The sequence below is a fragment of the Aythya fuligula genome, chromosome 2 (assembly GCF_009819795.1).
Source record: "Aythya fuligula isolate bAytFul2 chromosome 2, bAytFul2.pri, whole genome shotgun sequence".
Lineage (NCBI taxonomy): Eukaryota > Metazoa > Chordata > Aves > Anseriformes > Anatidae > Aythya > Aythya fuligula.
This window is the reverse complement of record NC_045560.1, coordinates 138,220,773-138,243,421: the sequence shown is the minus strand read 5'-3', so window position 1 is coordinate 138,243,421 and position 22,649 is coordinate 138,220,773. Positions and strand designations below refer to the sequence as shown.

Sequence of the window (22,649 nt, the reverse complement as noted above, 5' to 3'; positions counted from 1 at the left end):
GACATCCCATGAGCATCAGGAGCTCCAAGGAGCTCAGTGTATGTCCACGGCCTCCTGGGCCTGGGGACTGCAGAGGTCACTGGACACGCCACCTTCCCTGGACAACCCAGGCCTCACTGGAGAGCTACGAGGTGACGAGGACACGCCACCTCCCCTGGACGACCCACAATGAAAATCCATGCCTTGCCCACCTACTGTTGGGCCCACATGGGTTATCAGCCCACACCAACATCAGCATTCCTGCTATGGGAAGCAGTACACAGAGATACAAAGAAAATGTGTAATTTTAGGTAGCTGCTGCTTTGAACTGTCTCACTGCAGTTTGTACAGTGGTTAGCAGCATTACAGCCTAAAGAAATAACCAACCTTAACAAGGAAACCCAGCTTTTCTACCAGAAAGTACTCTCAGGGGCCCTGATTTCTGTGACCAGGCACTCCTTCTCAGTGTGTTAGGGCACTGATGAGGAGCAGCCACGGGTGTCTCTGGAGCTGCAGAAGGAGAAGGCCAGGGAAATGAGCTGTGCCGTGGAGGCTGGCATGCAGTGGCAGGAGATGACTGTCAGTGGGTAGGGCAGGAAAGCTGTTGCAGAGTGATGCTTTTATCCCACTCAGCTCTCAGCTCGTTCCAGCTGCTGGCAGGAGCTGCTTCGGCTGCCTGGCAGAGAGCGAAATACCACCACCGCTATTCTCAAGGAAGTTCTCAAATTAGGTGTTAGAAACGTAAAGACAGCATCGTCCCGTAAGTGGATTTTTTCTTGGAAACAGATCAGACTGTGTGTATAATAAACCAAGAAGTGGCAGCTTCCGAAGACAAACAAAGAGATGGTTCGTCCTTGCTTTCTGTAACATTGCAGAGCCATGCTGCTGGTCGAGCAGGATGGTAGTGGTCTGCCTTCATTTTGACAGAGATTGTCTCTACAGACAAGTCTATGGTGTGATTTGTCTCGCTGTCCCCATTGGAAATATATTGGGCAGGACTTGTGTCTCCACTGGTTCTTTACATCTTTCAAATGCTTTCAACAAGCTAGCTACAACCTGCCCAACATTATACATTTTCCATTTTCAGAGCAACACTTCTCCCTGGACAAGTGCTCTTTTTTTCATTGTACTTTTTCTCAGCAGTTCCTCCAGGAACTGGGGAGAAAAAAAAATAAAATAAAATAATGTCTTTATATGATGGGTGTCAAGGTAAAAGGGCAACAGATCTTGTAAGCATTTGAATATACAATACCCTTCGTGCATCCCACACCACAGCCGTTGTTAGAAATGTGTTGCTAGCAGTTGCTTATGTTACAGACAGAAATATATATATTTATTTATTTTAAAGAAATATGTTCAGATGCTTCCATTGTATTCACATACATGATGGTGATGGATTAGCTGCGTGTCCCGGGCTGCCGTGGTGTCAGCAGGCAGGTCCCTAGGGGACAGGCGATACGGTTGCTTTATCGTGAGGTTTCAGATAAAGGTGATAACTGCACACGCTGTCTGGGGACATGGTGCAGGAGAAGGCTGGTTGCCTTCCACTCCACCAGGTCTCTCTGCCTGAGGAGAAGGCTGGAGCAGTGCTGCTGTCCCGTCTGCGTCCCAGGGAAAGGCAGCCCAGCAGGAGCCGGTCACTGTTTCATTTATTTATTCTCATAGAATTGCTACGGCGTGCTGTCTGCCAACAAGCTCTGCCTTCAGTCCCATCTGCAAAACTCCACTCTTAGGCCTGATTAGATCTAGCTCTAAATATTTGATTTATGGAGCATCCCCTATGACATTTCCTACAATAACCAGCAAACAAATTCTTCCCATGGCAACCACACAGCAGTGACACTTCCCTTTACCATCTTCTATCTTCTGTTGGCTGAAATGGTATGGACTCTTCAAGCCATAAAGGCATCAACAACACCTTCTTTTACCAAACAATATTTTCCTCAGAAATAAGACATTAATATTTTTGTATGTCATGTTGACCCACAGAAGAAGCCATTCACGTACATTATGTCCAGCACCATTGTATTACAGGAAGAAACTGGTGCAGAAATGTAATTAAACTTAATCATTAAAAAATAATTTCTCTTTTTTTTTTGTATACTTCCAGCCATTATTTTTCAGAATTGTCAATGTTTTACTTCACAATTGTCATTGCCATTCACTACTTATTTGCTCTATTATAATGTCTATCAATTTATTATAATTCTGAAAGATCTACAAGAGGTGATAAATTGTGGAAAAAAGGCCTGAGATAAGATCCAATTTTATTTCATCCTTTGTATTTATTGCTGCCATTGCTAACTGAAAGACTCTTAGCTCACTGTACTCTGTCCATAATCCAATCTGTCCTGAAGAGGCAGGCAGCAGCGTATGAAGTGATTATAAGGATCTTCAAGTGTCCTCAAGGATTTTCTGTACTTGGACTGCAAAAGCATTTTGGTCTGTTGTTGATAGAATGGGCACAATAAATCCCATCGTTATTGTTCCTAGAACACCGGCTATTAATAATGAGCAATTTGGAGGGCAAAGACCATGATACATATTCAGCACAAGTGTACTCAGGAATAATACCACAGCTTTTGACTGTGTTGCCTGGAATCACGGTGGCTATGACTCTCATCCCCTTTCTGCAAGCCACGTACGATTGGTTCTCCCTTTGTGCCTGGAAAACAGATTTTTCTCGTTCTGATGTTTTGCTGTTACCAACAAAAGGCAAAGAACAAAAGCTGTTCTGTTATTCTTTGTTGGTTTTTTTTTTGTTTGTTTGTTTTGTTTTTTTATTACTTGGTAAAAATATGTTGCACCTGCAGCCATGTGCAGCTATAAATGCACCATTTTTTGGACTGAAGCACATCACCTTTGGCTGCCCCATGAAGGCCAGAGACTTCATGCTACCCCACGATTTTGTTTTTCGTAAGACTGTGGAAGTGCACAGGCTGAGTTTTGCATTTTCTGATGTTTGAGGTATTAAAAGGAGGCGAGGGATTATATTGCTAATGCCAGCTCCCTCCTACTGCAGCTGGCTTGTGCGTGATTCAGAGACCTTCCCTTCCTCCTCTCACCCTCTGAAAAGCCCCGGGGCTATGGAGCAGTGGCAGGCCGTGGGCGTGGGGAGCTGCTAAAAGCTCTGGGGACTGTGCTCCTTGCTTTTTGTTAAACTGGTGCCGCTTGAAACCAAGCCTCACCACTTCACTTTGCCCAGGTGCTTTAGTGTCCTGCTGGCAGAGCCTGCTCCTGCCGTTCCTCTTAGCCTAAACCCTTCTCATGTGGTCCATTCGCTCAGCTCACCCCCGGCTTGTTTATTGTGGACCTCATCCAATGCCAGCTGAAGGCAACGCAACCCTCAGCTGCCTCGGCAGCTGTTGGAAAGGGCCTATAGAACAGGGACATTTTTGCCATTTTCAGGGTATTAAGAGCTTGGATGACTTATAAACCGCACACTAGGCTTTCGTCAGGAGGAAAGGCAGCAGAAAAAAATACCTTTGAGGTTGTATCTTCCACTTTCTGAGTGTTTTAGAGATGCTATGGGGGGAAAAGACATCATTTGGATTAAGGTAATCATCCAGGGTCCTGAAATGTCCATGAGATGCAGAAGCTCCCCCTCTCAACCCTGTCATCCTCCCTGTGGGCAGGGGATCTTCATCTCCATCAGGGCAGCAGTTCAGATGAGACATCTGGCTACCAGCCAGCCATGGATCCTGTGAAGCACGGCCAGATCTAGGATGGATCCCCCCATTTTACCTTTGAGCAATACAGCTTTTGGGTTGTTGTGGTTCAAGAACACAGGAGATTTTAAGGCAGTCTTCTTATTCCTGGGGGGGTTCAAATTCACCTTGTGAGAAGTTCAGCTTCTCACCAGTCAGAGGGAGCCTCAATTTCTTCCTCATTTTTTTTTATTTTTTTCTCTATTTAAAGTATTACCATGATCTAGAAAGAACATTTTACTGGATGTTCATTTGCCACACTAGATATAATTCATAAATCCATCTCTGCAACTTGAAGACTCTGTTCTGACAACAGCGTGGGAGTCTTGTATAAATTATTTTGCAATTCTGCTGAAGTTGTCCATACATCAGATTTTAGTGGTGACTGTCATTCCCATGATAAATTCTCAGGAAGGTTTCTGTCGATAAAGCACAGCTTCCCACAACTCAGGTATAATGCTAAGCTTCCAGTAAAACTGATGATGCGGGCTTTTGGAGCCAATGCACTCACACCCCTAAACCTAAAACCCAAAGGGCATCAATCGTTAGCAAATCTGCTGCACAATGTGATATGTAGCAACTTGCCTTAAATAAAACAGAGCTAGGGTGATTTAACTGAAACAGCGGAGATAAAAGCTGCTTCCAAGAATATTTCTTAATTGTTAAGTGAAATGAATTTCCAGTTTTGTTGTCTGGGTATTTTTTTTTCTAAAAGCCATGACCACCCAGCTCACTATTGCTCAGTTATAGCTCCAATTTATAGCTACAAGGAGAATTTTAAAAAAAAAAAAAAAAAAAAAAAAAAAAAAAAAAAAAAAAACATTTTTAGTTTGGGGTGGGGGAATCCACCATTGATAAAATCTTGCCAGATTTAATCTGCATTTGAATTGAAATGAGAATTGGTCCCTGCCAAACAGAAGAGGCAATTTATGGGTTGCTCTGATTGACTCTGGCTATAAAGATGTGACTAGAAGTGGAGTTCCTGGTTTCAATGCATGCTGCAGATGCACTCTGATCCCATTTTGAAGTAGGACCAAGCAAATGTAATCTTCTGCAGCAACCTGGTTTCGACCAGGGTTATAAAATATGTTAGCTTCTTCGGGTGAGATCCCTGAGTTATTTGGATGCCCTGGCTGGAGGCTGTGCCGCAGCACACGGCCTACTGCTTACTTTGTGATGTAAAAAGGAAAGTGGGATAAATTCAACATAATTACAGCTCTCCAGACTGTGAAAAGGTAATGTAAATAACGTTAAGTTAGTCTTGCTAGTTTTTTCAGATTATTCTTGTAGTAGGGTACATATCCCAAAGTTTTGGTTGCTTCCCAAGTGTGAACTATCATCAGAAAACTCCAACACACAGTCCTTCTACTGCCTCCAAGCTAATTGTTATTAATATTTACAAACATTATTAATTACTATAATTTAAATGAAGTTGTTTTTCCTCTGCAGGTAATATTTTGACACCAATATGGGAAAGCAAAACAGCAAGCTACGCCCTGAAGTCATGCAAGATTTGCTAGAAAGTACAGACTTTACAGAACACGAGATCCAGGAGTGGTACAAAGGCTTCTTGAGAGACTGTCCAAGTGGACACTTATCTATGGAAGAGTTTAAAAAAATATATGGGAACTTTTTCCCTTATGGGGACGCTTCTAAGTTTGCGGAACATGTATTCCGCACTTTTGACGCCAACGGAGATGGAACAATAGATTTCAGAGAATTCATCATAGCCTTGAGCGTAACGTCGAGAGGCAAACTGGAGCAGAAGTTGAAGTGGGCATTCAGCATGTACGACCTCGACGGGAACGGCTACATCAGCAAGTCAGAGATGCTGGAAATCGTGCAGGTACGTGCTGCTCAGAGGCACCCCTTCGCCTCCCTCGTTCCAGACAAAGCACGGAGAGATGCCACAATGAGAACTGAGTGGAAAGCTCTGGCAGCATCTGGGAGGTTATGTTCTAGTTTATCTGTCTAGTGCTCGAATATAAAATGTTATTTCCTTTGGCATAAGGAAATTTGGGGGTTTTGTAGCAATCCATACTATTGCGTTTGATATCCAGTGTAGGTTTTTTTTTTCTGAGCAACGTGCTGCATGGAAAGCTCTCCTCCAGGAGCTCTGCTGGGCTGAAGCACAGCAGCTAGCATGATGATCAATGTGGTTCTGTCCTCTGGGAAATCACTGTCAAGGAATTACAGTTAATTACAGTTGAACCAAGTATCTTAGATTAACCAGGTTTTCTACTTTTAAGGAAGGCAGGCTCCCTCTACAAGAAATTTACTTTGAAACCACTTTACTATTAAAAACCAGCTCATATATTTTAAAACATATCTGCCTGTCTAACTCCAGCAATGTCTGCATACTTAATGCCATGCTAGCTATCTTCATATTAACTTGCCAGTATAGATAAACCTTATCTGGATAGATGATGATTCCCTTCGCAGCTTCTTTGGATGCATTTCCTTGTGCTGTTAGTAGGAGTCCCACCTCATTTTGTCTTCCTCTAACATGTTTTCAGCCTCGAGGCACATCACTCTACTGAAAGCTTTAAAACATTTTTGGTACAGTAGTGTATTTACACAGCTTGAGTCTGTGAAAGGCAGCACCATACAAGAAAAAAGAAAAAAAAAAAAAAAGCCGGTTATCAAGATTTTTTATTTCATGGGGGGGTTGCCATGCTAGCTATGCACTGTATTATTCAGATTTATATTTGTGCTGGACATGAAGTGAAAGGAATGCATACAAATTACAGTCCATGATGGCAAGCTGCCTGTATGGAATCAGTTTAATGCATGGTGCCCTTGTCTTTTTGTCAGGGCACTTCTGTGTCCTCCAAACAGTAACAAACACCAGCACTCACTCTGCTTTGGTAAGAGCAGATACATGTCTCTGCTGCAAATGCAGGGTTGTTGAGCTCTCTTTCAGGCTTTATTTTGCATTCTTGTATCTGGGTTAAGAAGCAGGACTGCGCTGAGCTGCAGACACCTCCCTGTCTGAGTGTCACGGCAGACTCCATGGAATATTTGCATTAGAAGATGCTCTGTTCCTTACAAATCTTCCACTCCCCCAGGCAGGGTAAACAGGCTGCCAGTTATTGTTTTCCTGGCTGTATTTCTCCTTATGAAAAAAAAAAAAAAAAAGACAAACCAAACAACCAACCATAAAACACAAAGAGAATCCCCAAAGAACCAACAAAAAGCACAAAACAAAGACAGGGGAGCCCAGCCCAAGCAAGTGTCTGTTCCTCAGGAGAAGGCGCCTCAAAGACTGCAGGACCACTTCCTGCTGACAAGTATTTCGGGAAGGCCTGAGTGCTCGACGGCAGCATAAACCCCCAAGATCAGAAGGTTTACAAACACAAAGGACAAGCCCACAAATGTGTTTGAGTCAAATTTAATGAGAACATCAGTGGCTGGGATCTCTGCAGCGATCCAAGCTAGGGCCAGCAGAACTGGCAGCTTTTCCCATTTCCCACGGATCTGCTCACTAGGATGTTTAGAGGCTGAAATGCTTGCTCTCCTTCGTCCTCACGTTGGTACCAAGTTGTATTGTTGTCTTTCACAACCATGCTGCCATCAAGAAACGAAGCTGCAGCAGAAGGGTACGTGCAGGGTGATGTTTTGTCCACCTGTACCTCCAACCTAAAGCCTCCTGGGGGCCAGTCTTTCATTAGACATTTCTGTACATGAACAGTCAGGAAAGCTACCCCTTTCATGAGGCAGTTGATTTGTAGATCTCACCCTGATCTCTTCTTCCAGTTTTCACGGTCATGCTGATGTTCCCGAATTGCATGGGCCAGCCCCAGCTCCTCCCTGTTGGGTAGGATTTGCTGCACGGTCTCTGGAAGCACCTTCAGCTGATAAATGAAACACGTAAAGGAGCACCTTTTGTGCTTTATCAAGATACCTTTGATACACGGTGATCAGACTTACGAGAAAGCAGCTAGCAACTATCACTTTCATTAACAAAAGATGATTATTCTTTAATATGGAAAGACAGGATTCTGCATCAGATGTCTTCCTGGGTACCCTAAGCCACTGATAGTGAAAAACAGAACTCTAATATCTCTGATACATGTCTCAGAGGAACCTATTACAAGTCCCTTATCTAGCATACATTTGCATGTTGCTATAGCAGGATTTACTGTTTTCATCTGGATTCTTGCATGCGACAATACATCAAAATGGATGCTAAAAGAAATGCAATCAGTCTAAAAGTCATAGATTCACTTCAAAAAACGCCACCCCCATTACACTTCCAGGGTGCCCAGAATTTACTGCACCTGAAATAATGGGGAAGAGAAGTGAGCCACCCTTCTCTTCTTTCTCAGTCTGCTTTTCCTTGTGCTTTTACAGCCATTTCTCTGCAGCCATTTTCCCTGTTATGCTGATGGCTACTTGAATTTCCTTGCTTTGTGCCACCTATGTCACTATGAATGGTCCAGAACAGTTTCGTGAAGCCATTGTGGCGCTACTACCATGCACAGCACATCTGCAAGTACTGTGGGAAGGGGTTTCATAGGCAGGCCTTGCCGCAGGTCCTCCTGCTCTAGAAATGCTTTTCACATCTCTCAGATGTTTACCCATAATCTAAATAGCCCAGACCACTCAAAAAATAGCTGGCTAGAAGGTTTGTGTTTGCTCCCCTGGATGAAGTGGGACATACTTGGCAAGAGTCTCTTGAAACAAGCCTTCAAATAAAAGACGGGAGCCTTGTTCTAGGGGCACATTTTTTCACACCGTGGAATCATAAGGCACCTTAAGAGCACTTAGCCAAGAGATGAGAGTAACACTTTTATTTTAATAGGAACAAGAGGACATCCATTTCACTTGCTGGGCTAGCTTATTTGTAAGACAGGAAGAAACAGAAGCTGCTATGGGAAGAAGCAGAAGCTGATACGGCTCTCCGTAGAGGCAGCATCAAAAATCCCATTTGGGCTGAGAGGAAAGCAATTTTTTTTTTCAGGTTGCTTAATGCCCCCACTGGCTTTCCACCCCAGCATGGTGAGGCCAAGGCCTTTGCTCCATGTGGAGCAGAGCCCCAGCTGCCTTTCGGTCCCAGGTTACACAGCCCAAGGTGAGCACAGCCCGGCTCCATGGGACCACTGCAAGGAACCAGCTTCCTTCAGAGCTCATCCTTTCAAACCCACAATCAAGAGCCCTGTGTAGCTGCACTGAATTAACACGGGGCAAATCCCAAGATCCTGAATCAGTTTGAGCTGTTTTTCATTTTGGGAAAACTTCCCACTGAGCTTCTGAGTAAGGGCAGAAGAATTTGTCCAGAGTAACCATTTTCAGCATGAAAGGAACGCTCACTATGTTATTCCCATCTGGCTTTCCTAGAATATCTCATCTGTTATTCGCTTCACATGCCTCTGTGAAAAGGACCCTGTAGGATGAAGTCATCTTGAAGAGCTTTATTTATTTATTTATTTATTTTTGTCCTTAAAATCTGCATATTCTTACTATGGTTGCTTTGATCAGAGTAAACACGGCTGCGCTGCGGGGCCGGGGCATTCCTCCCACACTTTCAATAGAGACTCTGCCATCCTCTCGCCCCGAGGGAGGCAATGACCCCTCCACCTCTCTTCCTCCCCCAGACAAAAGCCAGACAGCTTAAGATGCTTACACAGTGGCAGGTTTATGAGCCTCCTCGCTGCTCGGATCCCCGTGAGCCTTGCATGCTGATCAGGACGAGGCGGGTACAACTTATCACTGCTTGCCATCTCCTTTTTTTCTCTTCCCCTGCCCCCAGTGTTCATTTGCCTGCTTCTTCATCTCTTCTTCTGTCCTCCTGGCCATCAGATGATCAAGACTGTATGGACAGCAGCTACTGAGGCTCTTACTCTGGCACCCTAAATCCCTTGGGAGCCTTTGGGCATCCCCGCACTGCAACTCAAAATAATGATGATTAAAAGGGTACCCACCATGTTCCCATTCATCCAGCCATTGTCCATGCTGAAATATTCTCCCACTAGGGTCTACCACCAGAGTTACAGACTCAGCAGAGGGAAGACCAGGGAATCTGTGGCCTCAGCCTTGGTGACAAAACTGAGGGAGCAGATGCTCGGCTGCGCTGAGCCTAAGTGATAAATATTTCATTAAACAGACAAATGCCTTTCTCGGGGTGTCATGCTTGATGTTATTTAAACGCCAGGCAGACTGAAAGGTGAGCTGGCTCTGCTGACAGAGGAGAAGGCAGTGGGATGGCCGAGGCAATGTCTGTGTGTAAAATGTCCGTGCTGCTCAGCAGCGTCCTCCAGCTGGTGAGCCCAAGCTGTCATGGTCCTGGGGCTGTCCCTGGGCCAAAAGACTGTGGTGTGCCAGGCAGAGTGCTTTCATGGGTGGAAAGTGGGGAGGGGGAGCCACAGTGAGCCATCTGGATCCTGCAGGAGGACCCAGCCTCCAGGGCAAGGCGAAGCAAAGAAGTGGTCATCGCTCTTTTATGTTTTAAAGTTAAAGTTACCTCTCTTTTAGGGCAGCTGGGATCGTGCAGGACTAATGGATTTGTCTGTGCAAAGAGTGAGGATGAGTGACAGCCGTGCTGTGCAGGACCAGGACATCTGCTCCCTGTGGAACGAATTATGAATGGTGCTTTTTTAGCTGTGGAGGCACACAAGGAGAAGGCCACCTCGTTGTTGGTCAAGCCTTCTTTATCTGTGAGCCTTGGCAAAGGCAGGGATGAGTCACTGCTCTCACGGGCAGGGTGCCAGCCGAGCAGGGAGAAGGCAGATGGGTGCACACAGGGTGGGGAGAAGGACAGGAGAGGTGAGGATGGAGCCCAGGTGGCTGAAACTGAGGTGAGCTTCAACATGGGACAAGACCTCGGTGGTCCTTCTGCTCCCCACGTCCCGGGAGCTGCTGGTGCCTAAGTGCAGTTCAAGTGATAAATTCATCCAAAGACTGTTTTCATAATGGAAAATGTAAGCTCAGTACAAGCCCAGATTGTGTTCAGCTGTGACTAAATAAGGCAACACATTATTTTCTAAACGAGTGTCCCACTGAAGAGGGCAGCTGCATGTACTGCTGCCACCCACTCCCCTCAGCGTCTGCAGAGCAGATCCCAGACGATGCTCTGGGGAGATTTTCTGCCTCTTGTGGTCACCAGGAGATAACCATACCCCTAACACACTGAGATAACGTGTTTCTTACCAGCTCTTTGCCGCTCTCGTATCACACAGGCAATCTATAAGATGGTTTCTTCTGTCATGAAGATGCCGGAGGATGAGTCAACACCGGAGAAGAGGACAGAGAAGATCTTCCGTCAGATGGACACCAACCGTGACGGTAGGCTCCCTCCAGGTGCCGGGTGTCCCCTCGGACTCACCGCTCCTCCTCCGGCCCCCTGGGCCAAGCCACGGTGCCCGTGGTCCCTCCTCGCCACCCGGCAGGGCTCAGAGGGGTGCAGTACTCAGAAACACCGCTCAGGAACCCACAGCCTGTTTTTTTGTTTTCCTCTCAAATTCTATTTCTTTTCCTGTCGGTTCATTAACTTCGCAGTGGGAGATGGTTTTCTCTTAGTAAACACCCAATATTTTCCACTGAGGAGCAGGGTATAGATTTGCCTGGATTTTAGGTTTTTAAAAGCCCGTGCCTGTGTTGTCTGCTCCCACCTGGAAGGGTTGTTGTTGAAGGCAAACAAGAAAAACCACCCCAAACTTCTGCCAAAATAACTCTTATCCCCATAAAACCTCAGGAAATTGTTGAACCATGGGAAAAATCAATGTGTCTGTGGCCTCTTCTTTGAAAGGAGGTCTATCCAGGGTCCCACCTCAGCCATAACCAGGGCTTGTACATTTCGCCTTAGCTCATCCCTACCTCTCTGTAGGATGATTTTGGGACACCACACCTTTTTCTTTTCCTTAAGGAAAGGGAGCAGGAACCACAGCACCTTCTGGCACCCACAGAAAGTGCTGCCCTGTGGCCACCAACCCCAAGCCATCCTTCCTCCAAACCAGCACCCCGAGGAAGGGCCCCTCTGTCTGCCATTGCACCCCCAGGGATTTTCCTTACCCCCTGCCAGTTTCCTTCCACCACACGTGCCTGCAGGCTCAGCAGCTGTGCAGACCCACCGCGCTAAGCCGACGTGTCTCTTTTCCAGGAAAGCTCTCTCTGGAAGAGTTCATCCGAGGCGCCAAGAGCGACCCGTCAATAGTCCGACTCCTGCAGTGCGACCCCAGCAGTGCCGGGCAGTTCTGAACCCAGTCTTTGGATGAATTATGTATCTGCTTTTTTTTTTTTTTTTTTTTCCCCCCTTGCCAAACAACATTCATGGTAGTGTTGCCTCTGTATGGCCAATTATGCCTTCTTTTGTGGCATCTTATAGCTTCTTTTGTCGTGGATTAATTATACGAATGCTGAATTGCTCTTAACAATGTGTCCAGAGCACGGGCAGTACTGTTTTAAACAGATATTGCGGTGTTATCATTATTTTGAAGATTTTTTTATTTTTTTTTTTTGTTTTTAATGTGTCTGTTTTGGAAAGTACGCGTTGAGAAAGAGAAAACCAACAACAAAACCCTTGGCAGCAAGACATACCGATAGGTCTGAGGTTGCTGCTTTAGTAGCAGAGCATTCACCCAGAGGACCTGAAAGTGTAGCACAGATTGAAGCAAAAGGGTTGTGGTGGGGCAGGACTCGCCTGGGACCTCCTCTCCTGTCCAGGAGGCACCAGTGAAGCTCAGAGAGAGGATGACGATCGTACGCAACCGGTGAGGGCTGCACCATCCGCACCCCTGCTCCTACACCTCCTTGTTCCAATGCTGTGAACATTTTCAAGAAAAGAAAAGGAAAAAATCAACAGCTTTTACTTGGTTTACAGTGGTTGGTTTCACACGGCTTTATCTGAAAATCCAGCAGTTTGCCGTCCTGATCCCCAAATCCACAACTGATGATACCTCTTGCCATTTGGGGTCAGCAAAAGCAGGCACGGATGTTGAAAAACTGGGTATTGATGATGAATTTAAGGGAGACACGTGTTGAATGTGAAGTTTTCAGGTTAGTAATAAAATAGTTTCTATGAAGGAGAGTGGGCATTGAGCCAAGGAAATGATGCACACCTGTAAGCAGCTAAAACTGAGGCAAACCAGCTCTTTTGAATGCTCTTGTACAGTACGAAGTTTTGGGGGTGTTTTTGTCTCTCTCCACGTAGCTGACGCAATTTCTGGGCCTGCTCCGAGGGGGAAGGCCGTCATCAAACCTTGTTTTAAGCATAACGTTGTAGCATTTATATTTCCTTTATTTTAGTAAAGCTCAAAAGTCTGTACTGAAACAAGGAAATGGTACGCTTTACGGTATATTTATATATATAAAAATTAAAAGGAAAAAAAAAAAAAAAAAAAGATCAGCTCCCAGAGAAATGTTGAATGTTTATCTTTTCGCCTAGACGCAGGACTTCTGAAATTTGCCGCTGCAAAAACCCAAAAACCTCCGTCCTTTTGGCCAGAGGCGCTGAGTCCAAAGCTGGGGTGCAGGCGTGGGATTGCTCGGTACCTGTACGAGCGCTGCGGCGACAGAAAGGCTTTTGGTGGCAGGAGGCATTACACTGGCTAAATTGGCATTAATCTGTCGTTAGCTGCAGGCTGCTCAGTGATCCCCCTGGCGAGGTGTCCGGGCGGGCAGTGGGCTCGGCAGGACGACCTGTGCCTGGCAGGCGAGGCTGGCGCTTTGTCAAGTGGCCTTGTAGATGCTAATCCCCCGGTAGCCTTAATTTAAAATAAACAGGAGTGAAATAAGTCTGCTTCGCAGATGATGATTAACTAAGTACTAATTAGAAGTCATGAAAAAGGAGCCGTGTGAATAATTTTTTTGTTGAACACTAGCTAGCGTGTACGATAATTAAGAGAGAAAAAAGAACCCTAGACTTAATTTCTCATTACCATTTGCTTTGCCAGGTTTGATATGCAAAGCCTATTAAAATAAAATAAAAATAAATTAAAAATAACATTGTTAATCAGTTGTACTAAAACGATCTCGAGTGGCTAATTGCACATAATAAAAATCTTCAGGCGCACACTTTTGTCTCAAATGATCACAGAAAGCCAACTGATGATTTATTCCTGTGAAATTAATTAAAATCCCGAGCAGAGGTGTGTGGGGGAGAGTGAGAAAGCAGGAGAGGCCCGAGCACAGACGCGAACAGCTCGCAGTACTTCGTGCTCTCAGCTCTTACAAGCATGCGGGCAAATTTTGCACTGATTTTTCCAGTCTGTCCGCTATTTCTCCCTAACCTCCAGCAGGCATCCTGTGCACAGCTCGGACCTGCCAAGGAGAGCCTGTGCCTGCCCTCCTGTAGAGCCCAGACCTATAAAAGCTGGCACTTATGGCACTTATTGGGGATGGATGTGAAGGCTTCCTCTGGTCCCATCTTCCTTTTGCTGTTGTGACTGAGACTTTTTGCACGTGACTAAGACTTTTAAGACGTCACCTTTTATTTAAGCATCTGCATTCCATCTCTGTTTAGTTTTACAAGGCATTTCTGGCCCAGCACCTAACTTTAGCTTGTTTTTACTCGGTAGTTTCAGGGTTTCACGTGTTAATGCTGTCCGACACGTGCTGGAAAACACAACCTGCGACGTGACCCCAGGCCAGAGGAGATGTAATTCTTTCCACAGCTCATGAGATCTGAAAGAATAAGAGCTAGCCCCCAGCTGCAGAGGACATAGCTGCAGATAAAAGTGTTGTATAAACATTTACAGAGTGAACGCAGGTTACTCTTTTACCTGCCTACCGCTGACGACTGGTGTTGTTTTAAATTATTAACTATCCTTTTCTGCCTCTGCCTCTGCGTGTGCTTTGAAAGTGAGCCCTAGCTGGGCTGGTTATGGGAGCATCTGCAGACCTCAGAGCAGCAGAACTGAAGCATTGAATGCTGGATTGTGTTTTTCTGCTTTGCTACCGTTAGCATTTGCAGTCATTGCATAAATCTTCTGAAAACAAAATGACTGACCTCTCTGGTATAAAATTACGCAGCAAGTTAGGCACTTTGAAGAGATCAATTAGAAATATTTCCGTACAGGAAGGCTGGCAGACAGCACATGCTCTTGCATGTCACCTCTCAATTTCGCAGATACATCCTCTAATAGTACTTGCTGGTGGGAAAAGTAACCTTCACTCAGTTATTATCCAGACGAATTAATGAGCACATCCAGCACGCAGACCGGATCCACATAGCTTGCGAAATTCTGGGCCAGAAGATGCCAAGTGATGTCTGTGGCTGGTGCTCTTTGCCGTCTTTGTTTGGCAGTGCTTCGGGAAGGGAAAGAGGAGCACAACCCTTGTAAGAACAGCGTGTGTGTGTTGTGAGCTCTTATGGCTTGAGAGGGGATGAAAAAAGATCTATGTTTCGACGTGATTCGGAATCCTGCGAGTTCACAGCAGGGAGTGTTCCTGAGATAATGGGGCTGTGCTGTTCCTCCTAGGAGCTTTTAGGATTTTTACCTTATTGCTGTGGCATTTTGTCCTTTGTTGTTCTCTGCTAGAAAGCATGACCTCCGCCTTTTCAGGACACTGCTGCTTAAAACACGGAGCCAGAAGTATGCAAATTCTGTGGCTGGAAGTGGTCTGCGTGCAGCAGCAGCGCCCAGGGGCACAAGACAAGCTCACACATCCCCAGGTCCCCAAGATTAATATCTGTCCCCATGAGCTGAACCCGGGCTCGGCTGACTCATGGAAACTGGGTGAGCTGTGGTAGCTGCTGCTGAGCCCTAATCCGCGGCATAAGCCGAGATGAGAACGTGGCTGTGGCCGTATGATGCCCGGTACATGTGAGCGGGGGGACACAGTGACAAGTGGCAGGTCCCCGGGGACACGCGGCAGTGGGAGGGAGCCCCCTGCACCGCAGTGAGCGCAGCTGTCCCCACTGTTATAAAAGTGTCTTTTTTTTTTTTTCTTTTAGCAACACCCATGAAGATGCAGAATCATAGCAGGGTAAAGGAGGCTTTCTCCAAAATGGTTTGTTTTTGTGGCCTGGTGCAGGGACACAAAGCAAAACAAGCTGAGGAGGGCTGGACGAGACCTGTCCTGAACACCCGGCACACCAGCTCCTCTTTTTGTCCTTCTCATGGTTCTCTCTCGGTTTCATGTGTCCAGGGGGTCTCTGGTGTGAGACCAGTGGAGAAGGACATTTTATCTGTCTTTTGCACAAATATTCGGATGTGTTCATTGCTCTGTCATGCTGGGTGTGATCTCACGTAGGAGCCTGGAAGTGGGGGAAGTCGGTTTCCCTGGTACCACGGGCAGAGCCATGCTCAGAGACATGGAGGAGTTTGGCAAGCAGCAGGCAGCTGAGCAGAGCTCCAAGAGGAGTTTTTGATTCGTGCACCAGGCAGATAAGACACGAGGCAGCGACGTGCCAGGCCCACAGAACAATGTAAGACTAGCACAGAAATGGTATCTCCTAACTGGGTAGCTCTGCTCTGCACATCCAGGCAGAGCATTGCTGGCAAAAAGCTCTTTAAAATACCTTTAGCACGAATGTGCAGCTGCAGAAGCAGCTCTGCTCCCCCTTGCAGAGCTGCTCACTGTACCCCAGTTGGGAAATGCCATATGCTCCCCGGGGAGCTGCTGGTTCGGCTCCAAGTGTAGCTGTGGGCAAAGCATGATGAGCATCTTCATCCCTTGCAGAAACCACCTCTGGCTGCTCTGAGGGTCTCAGCAGCATCCCTTGCTCCAGGCTGGCTTTTGCTGCTGTTGGTTTCAGACGTCCACGTGAGCTAATCGTTGTTTCAGGGATGGGGATTTTCACAGGATGAGGGAAAAAGCTTTTCAGATATGCTCTCCATACCTTAACCAGAAACAGCCAGAAAGGCCAGGAATGCACAGATTGGATTTCCTCATGGCTCCCACAGGTCACCTTATTTTATTATGTATAGCTGGGATTAAGACATCACCTGTAAAATGCTGGCTAATGCACAATGAGCAAGGCAAGAAAGAGCTTGGGTTGTGGCGAACGGAGTGAAAGGACAAGAAGAATGAAAAACAGTGAGGCACATCGCTGCCTTCAGACCAGGGTCTGAATCCCCACGGCGAAGCTCCCTGTTAGCAATTACAGAGCAGCTCCTTTTCATCCTTCCAGCCCGTGGGATCTCTGTGGCTGTGTTGCCCTGGGTCACCACGTGCTAAAACTGGGGTTTGGGGTATGGCCACAAAGATGTTCATCTGAAGCACGCGGTGGCCACCCTCTCCACTGTGTTTGCTCGCTCCGCAGCTGAGAGATGTCTCAGATCTTCCCCTCTTGCCCTGATCTGATCCCAAAGGCGTTCCCCCCTTCCCAGGGCTCAGGGTGCTGGGCTCCCCAAGGCTTCCCTCCCCTCTTTTAGCTGCCATCCCCACCCTCTCCCTGTGAACAAATAAAAAACCCCAGGCCTGTGACATCTGGAGGAGCCAGGCTGGACGCATGTAGGTGGAACAGCTTCTGATTTGCTTCCCAGCCCTCGGCCCTCCAGCGTGTACCTTGCCAGCCCCACTATTTATTTACTGTTTTCAGCAGTGGCAGCGTTAAACATTTCAGGAACGTGCTGAACCCCTGGAACAATGTGGTCTCCATTATCGTGCATGTGTGTTTGCTGACACGCCGCAGTCTGAACCCAACCGGTGACTGCTCTCCACTCCTGCGGCTTATCCCATGGAGACCTGATTTCTCCCAGGCAGGAACAGCATCTTCCTATTCAGCCTGATGCTGCCTGGAGCATCCTGGTGCTGTGGTCCGAGAGGTAATTGTGGCAGAGTGGAGTGATGTCGGGCACAAACTCTTCCTGCCGCCTGTCAAAGGCACGCGTCAAGGGTGCGACCTCTGGTTCTCTCCTCAGGGCTGGCCTCACGTTCCCTCCCCTGAACAGGATGGTGGCGATTAGTAGACCCACCTGAGGAAATCTTCTTAAATTCTAATCACAGTTTGTGCCGTTAATTGGCTGCACTCGGAGGGGAGATTAATTGGGAGAGAACCCGGAGCTCCTTGCCACCAGCACCTTTTCATTTCCTGTCAGTAGCTTATTCCCATTTTCGGGGCAACCAACTAGTTTTTTATTAGTATCTGAAAGAAAACAAAAGAAAACAAAACCACCACAAAAACCAAAAAAACAGAGTTTCAATTTGATAAAGATCGGAGGAAGCTTACTAAAGACATTTTGCTGTGTTAGCCTTTTGAATGCCCTACAGGATCATGTTTCTGTGGCATTTTCTGTTTCATTTCCTCACTCATGGTTTAGTTGTGTTCTTGATTTATTTGTTTTAGATCCTCCCAGATTCAGCCCTGCACGTCGTGTAGCTCACATGCTAGGAGAAGTCTCAGTGAACCCAAAAGCAGATCTGCCAGAGCAATTACGAGCGAGGTAGGCTCACTGTGCCTAGGAAAAATGAAGTGCTTAAGCAGGTTAGGGATTATTTCTGTCTGCATATTTCCTGCAAGGAGACAGAGTTGCATTTCAATACCCTTACTTCTTCCACTTGCTCTCTTCATTTCCATCCACGCAGTCCTGTAGTTTATATCTGTGTATTCAGTGCTAATTTGCTCTTGAACCCGAGGTGACCTTTACGAGCATCTTCTGACAGAAGCACTTCATACCTTTGATTTACAAATATGCCCCAGTCGGTGACAGAATACGTGCAGAATTAACTAGTTATAGGTGTGTTTGTGTGAATTTGGGCAAATGTTTCTGGTGCTGTGGAGGCTAACAAATTGAAATAACCCACGGCCGAAAGCTGAAGGGATCCATGTGCCCCATTCCCTCTGAAGTCCATGACCACAGAGAGCTTTCTCACCACTGCTCCCAGGCTGTCTCTGCGTCGCAGCGTAAAGTAGAGGAACCAAACCTAATTTTCAATAAGCTACCACGGGCAGACTAAATGCAGCAGCACGGCGTTCAGCATATTCTGTGTCTTGGCAAAAGGAGATACCTCTCTAGACGAATGCTTGGTAAGCAAACCTACATATCCTAAGAAAGACTTTTTGCAACTCGGAAAGGAGAGGGACAACTACGAATTACATGAATTTGGTCTGCATAGTTTTCTTATGGCTGTCTCGAATTGTTAGTGTCCCGCGTGTGCTTGCCTGTAGCTATTGTGATGTGTTAATTTTTCTCCCCACTTCTGTTGTGATCTCCTGTGGTGATATTCTGAGTCTCCGGCCAGTTCTCACCAGGCAGCACCCACCCGAGAGGACTTCCAGAGTGGTTTTGCCTTCAGAAAGGCCGCGGGCAGCTCTCGGGATCTGTCTCTGTGCCGCTGTGTGCTGTAGGAACATGTACCCGCAGCGACGTGCGAAACCCACCCTGCGCAAGGAGAGCAGACGACCAGCTCACGAGAGGGGACAGAGCCTGGCGGAGGGCTGTGTCTGTGTTTTGTGCCCCTCAGCAGCACGCTATGAGCTCCCAGCTAGGACCTTCCTCGAATTTTTGGTGTTGGAGTCAAGTTTTCTTATGCTGATAATGTATTTGTATTATGCAACTCAGAAAAAAAGAAAAAAAAGAAAAAAAAAAAAAGGAAATTCTCTCTCTCTGACTGTCCTCTCCTCTCGAGAAGCTCTTCTCTTCTGTACATATGATATGCAGAATGTATGGAAGTCTTACCAGCGTCGGTTTGCATTTTGAAGACTGTACTAATTAACGTGTGATACTATTGTGTTCTCGTAGTGGCATCTTTGATGTAAGATGTAAAAACTATTTAAAACAATTTATTTTTTTTTTGTTTTGTTCTTGTTCAGCTTTTAGAGCTAGCACCAAGGACTGCATGTTCACTAGGATCAGCCTTTCCAAGGGCCGTCGTAGCTGCACACAGGCGCCGTTGTTCGACATGGAGTGTAGTGCCCGCCTTCTCATTTCCATAGGGGTCAGTTCTGAGCTCATTCTTCCCCCAAAAGTCTGTTCTTCTGTCATGCTCTCTCTCTCAGACTCAAGCATCCAGATCACACACTTTGGCCAGCCCCACCACCGCAGGCTGCAGCCGGGCTGATGTGAGACCCTCTGCTTTATTTGCCTTTTCGGGCTCTAGTGGGACAAATGTACTGGGTTCACGTTTTAAGACACTTTGCACAAGTGACTTGAAAAAAATTTAACTAAAATTGAAACATAATGACACATTATCCAAGAAGGAAGTATTAGCCTGAGCTGCAAGTATGGGGTTAGAATCCTATTGGGGTGTTTAAAGTAGTAAGAATTTGGGGTCCATCCAAATTTGGGGCATCTGGGGGGCTCAGATCTGCATTTCTGGTCAGGCGTGGTGGGGGCAGAGGGGCTTGCACCCAGCCCTTCAGGCAGGGCTGCCGCAACAGACTCTGAGAGAGATGCTTCTCACATCCTGGGCCAAGAGGCAAGACATGCTGCAGCTTACCAATTTAATTTTTTTCATATAAATATATATATTTTTTTCCTTTTTAAAGGAGAAAGCAGTTCAGCCTGCACCTGACAAAATGACTGACTTCAAAAGCATGTTTTTCCTTGTTCTATAGACACTCACAAAACAGCATCGTGTGGTTAAAAAGGCGCATTTGTGATAGTTTCTTTTTCAGTGCCAAAATATATAAGCAGTATTGTTTGAAGGGAAATAAGAATTTTTTTACTGTATTGTTATTACTGTTGAACAAATATTGTTTTTAAATGTTAGATTTTGAAGAATTTTGTATTGTAAACTGTTTTGTGACATGGTGCTTTTTCATACTGGAATTACTGATTGCACCTAAATATGAATTATTTTGTTTTCTTATATAAATATGTAACCTTGAACAATCTTGATGAAAACCAATGTATGGTGGATACCGAAGGTTCACACGAATCCCCCTACTGAACCCCCCTAAATGTTCTTTCCTACTAATAAATATCCTGCTGCAGCCAGTTTCGTAGCACGTGCTGTTACTCCTCACACCCTGAGCTTTCTCCAGCCCGCAGCCACAGCCCCCAGCCCGCTGATGGCAGGGGGTAAGGGGACAGCCACCGGGCTGTGCCCAGCTAAGCCAATTTCGAGGGCTTAGCAAGGATTTAAGCCGTGCATTCGCGCTGCATTGGCACGTTGCAGTGGGCAGGACCACAGGCTCCATAGGGGGCTGTCTCCTGCTCCTATTGCAGCCCCATGCATCTCCATTAAGCTCTTCAAATTTTTACCTGGGTTAAATTTGGAGACGGGATTAGCACCAGGATGCTAAAAGTAGTTTAAAGCCCATTGGAAGGTAACTGAGCCCAGTGCCTGATTCCTGCTGAGAGTGATAAAACCCAGCCTATTTGTGGCACATGTCACACCCCAGGACTGCCCGTCTCACCACCTCAGGGCCCCGAGACACTGCTTATGAGCCCTGAACCTGGCCCTATCTAGGAGGCTGAGAACTCACAGAGCTGATAACTTGGGAACATGCTGAAAAACCCAGCTCTGCCTGCTGAGTCCCCCAAAGATTCAGTCAAACCCTCCAGGAGGGGTGTTTGGTTGCCCTCTCCTAGGTGAGGGTCAGCTTTTCCTAAAGACCTGGCGAGCCGAAGTGCTGACTCTCATTCAGTTGCACCAGAATCACACCGACCTTTGGAAAAGCTGAAGGTGCAGCAGCTCCCATCCACTTAAAAACACTTCTCGCTTCTCCACAGCCTCCGCAGGCAGAGCACTTCTAAGCACTCGGCTTCTGCAGCGTTCGCTTTCCAAGAGCCACTCAGTAAAACAACTTCCGATAAAACATCATTGAATGCCTATCGCAGACAGCACCCAGGAAATGCGATTACTCTGAAGAGCCCCACGCAGTGTGTCATATCTAAAAAATACAGTCCTGTGCACATTTTCGTTTCTGCTGGAGCTCAAGTGGAGCTGCAGGGGGCTGGAGGGGAGCAGGAGCTGTGCTGGGGACCAGAGGAGCCATGGGAGGGGATGGGTTTCTGCACTTCGTGGTGTGTCTGGAAAAAAAATCCCTCTTTTGCTCTTGTTTAGGCAGGCAGGCTCTCCAAGCTGCGGAGTGATGAGTTCCTCGCTGCCCTGCTGTATGAGAAACAAACAGATGACAAATGCTTTTCAAAACACTCAGAAAACACCAAGCAGGCAGAGAAAGCTCTGGTTTTAAACCTGTGGTGGCTGTGGGAAGGCTCTTTGAGCTGGACACAGGCAGACGAGTTTTGCTCTGCTGGGGATGGGGATGGGTGGGAGACCTTGGCTCTTGGTGCCAACTCTCCACTGGCCAAGCATTTCAGGTGAATTTACTTCTTCTGTCATTGCCTGGACATTTCCTTGCCTCAAGGAAGAAAGGAGAAGTCAGGGGTTGGCTTTCACACGGCAGCTCATCCCACGTGAGACTTGCCCTCGGCAGGCGGGTATCGGCCCTGAACTTCCCCACCCCACAGCACAAAGGGCAGCCCCACCACTGCGTCCCCAGCTTGCGTGTTCTCACCTCCTGGGCTCTTGTTTCAAAAGACAAAGTCAAATGGTGAGGAGCAAAATGGTCAACAAAAGTGTTTGACTGCAAGGGGCATGGCCTGGTATATTCAGAGCTTAGGGCTTATAGGGCCTGGTGGGTGCAGGTGGGGGGCGAGGATCTCATCCACGGTGCCCTTGTGTTTCCATTGGGTTCCCAACGCGTCAGGAGATCAGGACACTTGGGGAAGTGCTCCCCAGCTGCCTGACGATGGAAAAAAGCCCCACCAGGCCATGCCCATCCAAGCCTGGCCCCACACTGTTCACTGAGGTGATGCCAGCCTCAGAGACGCGCAGGCTGGCATCGTGCTCCACCAGGAGAAAGGCAGCCCTTCTCCTTTGCCTCCAGTTAATGTCCTCTGTGTCTCCCTCCCCTGGCTGTAGTCTAGCTTCCTAAGCAGAACTGGGCTTGTGATGAAGGTGCTTCAGCTTGGTGGCATGAATACAGGCCGCAAAGACCGGCCATCAGAGGAAGCAGGTGGCTGTATCTCGTCTGGTTGCACCTTGATGCCAACCATGGGTGCTCTGAGGACACCAGGCACGCTCAAGTGCTTTTTCTACACTTGTTGTAGCCTTCCAGGGAGGAAAGAT

At 46.9% G+C, this 22,649-nt stretch overlaps 1 protein-coding gene across 1 annotated transcript in view; it reads left to right on the top strand.

The window, feature by feature from the left end:
• NCALD (neurocalcin delta) overlaps positions 1-20,509 on the top strand; it is a 50,089-nt gene extending 29,580 nt beyond the window's left edge. The window contains exons 2-4 of the mRNA XM_032180965.1: positions 5,136-5,532; positions 10,865-10,970; positions 11,785-20,509. Coding sequence (XP_032036856.1) covers positions 5,155-5,532; positions 10,865-10,970; positions 11,785-11,882 — 582 coding nt within the window. The 5' untranslated portion in view covers positions 5,136-5,154 and the 3' untranslated portion in view covers positions 11,883-20,509. The remainder of the gene's footprint in view (positions 1-5,135; positions 5,533-10,864; positions 10,971-11,784) is intronic.
• Positions 20,510-22,649: the final 2,140 nt, after the last annotated feature.